At 44.7% G+C, this 8,606-nt stretch overlaps 2 protein-coding genes across 2 annotated transcripts in view; one reads left to right on the forward strand and one right to left on the reverse strand.

Moving 5' to 3' along the window:
* The window catches only part of si:dkey-245f22.3 (uncharacterized protein LOC492819 homolog), a 351,352-nt gene that overhangs the window by 294,582 nt on the left and 48,164 nt on the right, over nucleotides 1–8,606 (forward strand). The window lies entirely within an intron of this gene.
* LOC129355408 (SRSF protein kinase 2-like) lies at nucleotides 102–8,156 on the reverse strand. Its single transcript, XM_055024973.1, has 15 exons — nucleotides 7,712–8,156; nucleotides 6,486–6,774; nucleotides 6,296–6,404; nucleotides 5,640–5,727; nucleotides 5,338–5,425; nucleotides 5,093–5,199; nucleotides 4,848–5,016; nucleotides 4,685–4,710; nucleotides 4,531–4,587; nucleotides 3,145–3,505; nucleotides 2,901–2,998; nucleotides 2,488–2,595; nucleotides 2,340–2,409; nucleotides 2,178–2,270; nucleotides 102–1,009 (listed from the first exon to the last, which is right to left on the reverse strand). The coding sequence occupies exons 2-15, from the start codon at nucleotides 6,703–6,705 to the stop codon at nucleotides 825–827; spliced, it is 1,779 nt and encodes a 592-aa protein (XP_054880948.1). The 5' UTR covers nucleotides 6,706–6,774; nucleotides 7,712–8,156; the 3' UTR covers nucleotides 102–824.

The following is an 8,606-nucleotide window of genomic DNA, read 5'->3' on the forward strand; positions in this document are numbered from 1 at the left end:
GTTATTTTTAGTCTCACGTGAGGATTCCTGGGAGTGGACACAACCGCTTTCCTCTTCTAGGTTTTTGGCTTGAAGTGAAGGATGCCACCAATAAGCGGAGCAGAGTTGTTCTTGCACATTTTTATTGTAAAAAAAAAAAAGAATCTAAGATTTTATAAACAGTACTTCCCAGCATTCTCAGTCTTTTATAGTCATGTTAAAATGTAAGATACCAAGAAGAACGGAGAATCAAACACAAAGCGGAAGCAGCAGCGGAGACGCTCATCTCTGTGGCATCAAACGTGTTAAATAGCAAATGTGAGAAAAAGGAAGTCAGTGTTTTTACTGATGCCAGCAGCAAACCACCGCTGCAGGCAGAGTCCCCTTTTACCAGACATCGTCTCCTGTGTCCGACAGCGTATCCGGGCCACTGTGCATAGAAAAAAAAAGTAGGGCATTTCCACCCAAAATAATGTAAAAAAAAAAAAAAAAAAAGCCAGAAATTTTTTGAATAATCTCAGAAATTCTCTAAGAAAGAAATTTCTGGGGTGCAAAACTAAAAAAAAGATAAAAATTATGAATATCAAATTTTGAGAATAATCTCAGAAACATCATCAAATTTGACTTTTGAAACTCAGAAGTGCAAGTCCTTCTATAAACTATTTAGCTCAACATTTCTGATTTGCTTTCTGTCCCAGTAAACATTGGACTTTCCCATCTCAGAAATGTCCTTGTTTTTTTATCTAGAAAATCTTCTGAGATGAATTTAAAAAACTTCCGAGCTCTTGTCAGAAACCGACTCCTGCACAACGACGGCCCCGGCTCCGTGGCGCTGCTGAGCGTCTCTAGGAGGAAACCCAGGGGTGTTTCAAACACTGGGCGGCTGTGGCTCTTTTCTGTGGCTGCAGTTCCAACATGGTGAGGAGAAAGGAACTGAACTGGAGCGCTTCCTCTCGCGGCCACTCGTACTTGTCCAGCAGGATCTCCAACAAGCTCCACGGTTTCAGTTTGGAGATGTGCCGCAGCTGCCCTGGAGAGAGGGGGAGAGGGACGTCTGGCTGCTCAGACCAGCTTGACTTTGCAATCATTCATATCATAAACCGTTCGACATGGTCCGGGACCTCAGAAGCAAGAATAATTAGATCGCACACGTTTCATGTATTTTACAAATCTGTGTGGGAATCGGGCTTCTAACAGCGGCATTGTACAAAAATAGGAAAAAAAACGGCTGTTGGGAGAAATAAGTCAATTTTAAGCTCTGGCTCATGATTGGTCAGTTGGGAACTCAAAAGATTGTGTTGGAGAGCAGGCTGACTTTATCAGGTCATGTTAATCAGAGCGCTGAGATGCAAAGACTACTCAAAACAAATATGTGTTTTCCATCTCCAGAGACGTCTGGGTCTGCTGAGCGATTCTTTCCTGCAGACAACGCAAAGGGCTGAACAGCGTGAAGCAGAGGCCGCCGCTTTATCCCCTTGACCTTTGAAACAAACACAGCCTGCTGCACGCTGAAATGCTGGCAGCTTCCAGAAATCCCAGAGTTCAGATTAGCATCAACATAGTGTAGCGAACCGAGGGAGGGTAATGTCTCACTGAGGTTTACATGCGAAGCAGAGGGCAGTGGCAAAGTCATAAGCCGTAGAAACATTGGATCAGAAGCTGCATCAGTAAACTGACCACAAAAATATATGAATGCATTAAAATGTAAGAACATCTCAGTGTTACCACTTCTTTCAGGTAGAGGCTGAATGATCAGATTAGATTCAATCACTAAAAACAATCAACGACGAACCTATTAGTACTCAGACTAATAAATCGATCAATAACAGCGTGATGAAAGGAGATACAAAAAAGCAGAAACTGCCCAAGAATTGAGGATAAATGTAAGTGTTTCTATACGTCTCAGACATGCGTCAATATTTTCTTTGAAGAGCACATGGGTGTCAGTTTGTAGCCATACTAAATCTGTTTGTCGCTAACAGAAGATGCTAACAAGTGAACACTCTGATTGTTTTGTCATTTTGCTCCTGCCACATTTAATGAACCAATTCAAATATCGTCAGTGTCTCTCGTGTGTTTCCTTGTGCTTTACAAGATAAGTTACGTGTGTCTTCAAAATGTGTTATATTAAAACTCAAATTTGCCAAAAGAGAAAAAGAGATTCGGCACAAAGAAATGCCTATTTTTAAACACTTTACCTTTCCTGTTGAAGTACTGTTTGGATTTTCTCCCAGAAAGAGCAAACTGGGACGGCAGAGGTCCGAGCAGCTCGATGATGTGGGCGATATGATCTACGGCCGAGAGAACATCCTGTTTAATTTATCCCAAACGCAGCGGTGGTGAAGCACCTGAACACACACCTTCCTCCCGGCAGAACGCGGCTCCTGCCTGGGGGTCGAACAGGTAGTCTCCCGTCGCCAGCTCAAAGGCCTTCGGAGGACAAAGGAGACAATAGCAAAGCAATCGTTCCGACGGTGGGAATCATTTTCCGGCCGTCGTCTCGCTCACCATGCAGGCGGTGCTCCAGATGTCAGCTGGCGTGTCGTAGTCCGCGCCGATCAGAACCTCTATGGAGCGATACTGGCACGTCTGGATGTCTTCGCTGAAGTGCTTGTGCTGAAAACAGAGAAGAACTGAAAATACGACCCCGCAATCTGCAGCACACGTCTACCTGAGCGGACATAACGGGCCAGGCTTTTTTTGACCGGGTCGGAGCTCAGAACCAGGACTTGAAGGTTTGTTGGTTTTCTTGTTAAATTGATTCATTTCTGCCTCGTTTTTTAATGGACGGCTTTCTGCATTTGTAAGGTTTAAACCCTTTTCATTTCTTTTTTTTTTTAGTAGTTTATGGTCTGACGTTCACTGGGGTCATCTTACTATCTTCATTCAAGATTGAAATATCAGGGTCAGAAATCACTCACCACCCAGCAGGCGTTGCCCAGATCTGCAATCTTGACGGCAATTTTGTCGGCGTTGTGAGGCTTCAGCACGTCCAGAGGAACATCCGTGTCACCGATTCCTGAAACGCAGTGAAAATATTTAAAGAAACTTCAATGGCTCGGTCGAAGACATAAGAATCCAGACCATTAAAATACAGTAACCAAGCTGAGGCTTCTTTTAAGTGATTTCTATGTTTTTAAAACAAGTGTAAACAGTAATACTGACCTCCAGCTGAGGAAGCCGGAGGTGCGACGGGCTCGGTGTGCGACGTCTGGGGGAACGGCGCAGATCTGGAGCCGGAGGCCGCAGCGTCCATGCTGAAGTTTGGGCAGGAACCCATGGAGTTCCTGTGGCTGCGTGGAGCACCGTCCAGAACATCTTCAAACAGCAAAGTCTGCCTCCTTATCTTAAGGTTATGACCTCTGAGCTTTGAGGTACTAGTGAAGAGCTGCGTGTTTGAAGCGGCAGCTTCAGAAAACGTCACGTGAGGCTTGTCTGGCTTCGGGTCAGACGGACTCTTCTGTCCCCGACGGCTCTTGTTCTTTGGCGACAGCTGCTTCAGTGGACTCCTGGACACCTTGCTGGACTGGGGACGGCAGTCGAAACAATCAGACATGAGTGTCGACGGTGCGATTAAAGCAGTTTGGTAAACTGTCGGGTTCATGTCTGTTCTGGAAGCAAACCATGCGAATTCAGTCGACTCTGCGCCACACATGTTCCCAACTCAACGGACTCGGCGATTCCTTTACTGGGATGCCGTGGCAGGAAGAACACGCTCAGAACTAAAAACCCTGTTGGATCTGAACTGCTGTACTGAGCGTCGCTAACAGCAAAGTACAGTGTAACCACAACAACAGCTGCTGCAGGAACCTCCTAACATTTCCTCGTCTGTTCTGACATAAAGCAGACATTGAGCCTTCTCCACATTTCTCCTAATTTGGACAAAGGAAATCGACTTCAAATAACTATCTGGTTTCTTTTAGGATTTCCAAAACTTATCTGCCACGTAGCAGCAAACTTATTTAGAGCAGGGGGGGGGAGAAAGAAAGGCTTATGTGGGTTTTACATTTATAGCAAATGAACAATCCCTTAGAAAACTTTTAATTCACGCAGGCGAGTGGAAATGCAGGACGGCAAGTTGAGAGGGATTTGGCTCCACAGAACAGTGAAAACCGATAGCAAACTTGCAGGAAATGCTGCCAGGGGGACGCAAGTATGTGATGAGGAAGGAGGGTCCGAGGACAAAGCCCTGAGCATGCCTGATCCAACGGGGAGTCGGTCGGGTCTGAAAGGCTTTTGGCGTTTTACCTCCCTTATAGTCCTGCTTGCTGCTTGTGGTGGAAAGACAAATATTATCGCAAAACTCATCGGCTAAAAGAAATGGCACATGGTAAAGGGTTGAATTTGCTGAATCTTATGCTACAGAAATATTTTAAGACTTTTTTATATATATATATACATAAAGATATACATATGTGTTTTTATGGAGGGGGAACAGTCATTTTTAATCAGACACAATGCTGAAGAGGGATTAGAGAACAATAACGCATGCTTCTCCAACGCACTTCATCAGCGTTGACGTCAAGAGGCACCTGGCGTCTGCCGGCTTACCCATTCGCCCATGGCCTGCAGAACCCCCGTCAGCTTCCCAAACAGGTTGAACACACTCTTAGGAAAGAGTAGCAGGAAAGATGAAGGTGATGACAAAGTTTGCTGTAAATCCAGTCACAATTATTCCAGAAGAGTTCGTTCTACAGTCACACACCTGCTTTTCTCTCGAGCCTTTGTTCGCTGGCAGAAAGAGAGAAGGATGAATATGAGACGAATGAACGACCCTCTACAGGCGCTACGCCAAAAAACAAAACAAAAACACCTTGATCCTTGAAATTTATTGAGTCAAAGCAATAACTCAAAAGATTTGCACAAACCTGAGCTGCTGCCGCTGAGAGGAGGAGGAACGGGCAACTGCCACAGCTTCGTGTTGGCCGCAAGCTTCCTGAGATAAATCTCGTCCACTCTCAGCAGGATGTTTTCCGGCTTGATGTCTGTGTGGATGACTTTGCATGTGGTGTGCAAGTAATCTAAACCCTGCAAGACCTGCGACAAAAAATTCACAAATTGACGCGATCCGAGTCAGAAGTGAAACGCAGCGGGGACATAAAATGCAGCTCACCTGTCTGAGGATGCTTTTAACACAAGGCAGGGGGAGGCCCGTGTAGTTGGATTTGACGATCCACTTGAGAAGCTCGTGGCCGAGAACCTCCAGAACCATGCACACGTCTGACGTGCGGCTAAGGAACAGTTTGTTTTTTTTTTTGTTACATTTTTTCCCCACAGAAAAGTGATGTCAGCGTCTCTTGCAGCGCCTCGCAGCAAAACCGTTCAGGAGCAGCGTCGTCTCTGTTCTGCAAAAGATACGCTCTCCGGTCGGAGCCGAGATCCGAAAGTCGTCAATGAGCTGCACAATTTTCTCCCGCTTCGGATCCTTGGGGTCACTGTCCCTTACCTTGGAGCACAAAGAAAAACAACTTTGTGTTCAGTCAAATAACTTTTGGTTTTCACAACAACAACAGAAAGCCAAAACAACAAAAGCTGAACACGACATGACAAGATAAAAGCTGCTGCAAAATGTTGCTTCGCTATACATTTTAAATAACGCTTTAAATAAAACAAAACAAAAGGCAGCATAGAGACGGATCGGAGTGGAAACTCAGACTGACGCATTTAAGCAGCTTGATCTCATCCAGTGCCGACTCGGTGAACATCTCAGCGCTCTTCACCACCTTCAGAGCCACAAAGTGCTTCGTTCTGCAGGCAAAAAAATAACATAAAAAATAAAGCGATTACAACAGTGACCATTACGGTTCCTTGCACTTCCTGGCAAAACTATTCATACTCCTTTGGGATTTTTCACAATCGTCATATTACAACCAGTTTTTTTTTTTTTGTTTTTTTTAATGAGATTTTAATATCATAGAAAACAATACAAAGTCGCATATAATTGTCGGTGGTTAATTGCTGAAGTCTCGCTTCCAGTCCCCCATTAGGGGCCTCAGCAAACGTGACAGAAATGAGCTCCAGCCTCGTGAAACCAAAATAAAAACACATGATCGTCAAGCCACCGTCTCCACAATGGTACATGCTGAGATGTTTTCCTCCAGCGGGAACATTGCAGCAGGGTAGCTGTGATGGGGAAAACGTAGCTGAAACTGTAGGAGGCTGCAAAAGGCTTGAAGCAGAGCCGCGAGACGAGACTACGATGGTTGCTGCAGTGCGACAACATTGTTGGAAACTTCAAATGATAGAGATAACACGGTTAGGATGGCTAGGTGTCATTATACTTAATGCAAAGCTACAAGGTCAAGCGTTTACTCACACCATGTCCCAGCAGAGCCACACGGTGGAGAAGTGACCCCATCCCAACTTTTTAAGGACTTGGTAGCGGTCAACAAATATTTCTCCAATCTCTACCCGGTAATAACCACCTGGAAGCAAGGCGGGTGATAGAAATCAGAAGTGAAGACGTCACGGGGCACGCTGGGATTTATTGCTGGGGTCTGACTTACCAATGCCATATTCTGCAGGATTCTCCTGTTGCTCTTCATAAGATGCCAGAAGCTCCGGTGGGGCGGCTTGGTTCTGTAAAGATGGAGGGCAGTGGGGGCTCTTGCTGGGCGTGGGGCTGTTTCCGCTGCCGCTCTTGTGTTTTGTTTCCGAGAAAGGCTGATGGATTGGTTGGTTGGCTGTAAGAAGGGCCGATATGGCAGCCGCGTAGGATGACGACATGCTGGCTTGAGCGCGATCAGTTTGGGTGGAGCTTCAGAGGAGCCGGCGTGACGGCAGAACTCGGGAAGACTGAAACGAGAAGGCGTTTTAAGAAATTCACAAACTTCCAAGTGCATCTCTTCTACGGCGGTCGGTGCATACACCCACTGGCTGCGTGGAATGACATTTTAAGAGGGCCAATGAGTGTGTGTCTTTATTTTTAGCTGGATGAATGGCATGTCAACGTTAATAGCCCCTGACACCAGCCCAGCTGCAACCAGACTCTACTTGGGCTTGCATAACTGCTGCTGAGGGAGCCTCTGTTGTGAACATGAACTCCTGATATGGTCTCTGAAACCTCATGGAGCCATTTTTCTGTGTGCACTGATAAGAGTATTGTAAGAGTCAAAAGACAATGATGTCCACAGGAAGTTACGTTGGCTGAATTTAGACATTTAAACATCCCGATTATTAACTGTTCTTGTCATAACACCATTAACAACTTTAATGTGGCATTTCGTTGCAGAACTGACAAACTTTTTGGATAAAACAGTGTGAGATTCTTCATGATAGCTGACTTTAAAAAATTAAAAAGTCAAAAATGCTCAATAGTTACTTAAATAAACACATTTCTCTATACCACTGTAGTTGAATCACATCTATTCAATAACTTTTGAACATTTTGCTGGATTTATTGAGCTTTTTTATGCTCAATAAATATAAAGCTATTATTGGCTTCATGCATTACTGTTTCACAGAACAAACAAACTGTATGGACACCACTGCTGAAGGAAGAAGAGGACATATATAAAATAAATTTAAAAATAATGCATTTTTTAAAATGAGTTGCATTGCAAACAGCTTTATTTGCCTTTCATTCTCACTACTTTACTTCTTAGAAAGTTAGCTAGTGAAGAAAGGGAATTTCTAGAGGGAAACAATAGCCTATTTCTTGCTTTAATGTAAAACTGCGTTGCTTTGTTAAATTGACTTATTGTTCTTCCTAGATAATGAAAGTTTGTATCACCCAGCGGAACAGAGGTGCTGCGACGTTGTCGGCTCTTATGGACGCAGCTTCTCCAGTGAAAAGTGAATGAATCCCGGCGAGGCGAGGCGAGGCCGACAGCATGAGCTGAGTGCGGCGGAGTGGAGCGTCTCAGTCCCGGGCTGCTCTGCTCACCGCTCCTCCGTCTGACAGGAGGAGGGTCTAGTGGCCACTGGAGGAGCTGTTACGACTGCTGCCGCCGTTTTGCGGGACCCCGAGCCGGTTTACGGCGAAACATGGCAGCTGTGTTTGCCCATTGGTAAAATCGATGTTTTGAAAGCAGTGGTTATTAAGCCTTGCAAGACCTGCAATGAAGTGACTTCACTGACTCGGTGTCAGCTTCAGTAGCACTTCAGTTCATTGGCCACTAGGTGTCCTACTCGAGCACCGGTTCACTGACAGCTCCGGCGTTTCCACTGCGTCGTTTCTCACGAAAAGCCGGGATGGAGCATCACTAGTTCAAACTGAAATGGTTCAAGAGGTATGAAAATAGAAGAACTACCACCGCTAGATGGCAGTGTTTTGCCAGGATAAGCTGGTGTCTTAATTTTCACTTCTGCGGGTCATTGTCATTGACCAGCAAAATTTAATTCATTTTGTTTCCAAAACTATGCTTTAATTTCCACTAATGTCTCCAAATGATTGACCCGTAAAGACCTGTGAAAGAATAAATCCTTATTGCTGCAGTGTAACATATTTCACATAGCGATGTATGTACATGCATTGTTTAGCAACTCATCGCCACTGATATTTATTTTTAACAAGCATACAGTAAACCAACGATATCACATTAAACCACTGCTCTGAAAAATCAAAGAGTTTATAAGAATTTCAAAAAAAATCTTTGATAGTTGTACTGTATCAGTTTGAACTTCTA

Source organism: Poeciliopsis prolifica, unplaced genomic scaffold (assembly GCF_027474105.1).
Source record: "Poeciliopsis prolifica strain line A6 unplaced genomic scaffold, Auburn_PproV2 SCAFFOLD003, whole genome shotgun sequence".
In the NCBI taxonomy this organism is placed as follows: Eukaryota; Metazoa; Chordata; class Actinopteri; order Cyprinodontiformes; family Poeciliidae; genus Poeciliopsis; species Poeciliopsis prolifica.

Bases quoted from the DNA above. Each gene is read 5' to 3' on its own strand.
- LOC129355408 (XM_055024973.1), bottom strand. From the start codon at position 6,705: ATGTCGTCATCCTACGCGGCTGCCATATCGGCCCTTCTTACAGCCAAC. The intron at 2,999-3,144 runs GTCAGTATTACT...ACTGCGTTTCAG, and splicing joins TCCGGCTTCCTCAGCTGGAG to GAATCGGTGACACGGATGTT. The intron at 2,410-2,487 runs GTGAGCGAGACG...TGTCCTCCGAAG, and splicing joins TCTGGAGCACCGCCTGCATG to GCCTTTGAGCTGGCGACGGG.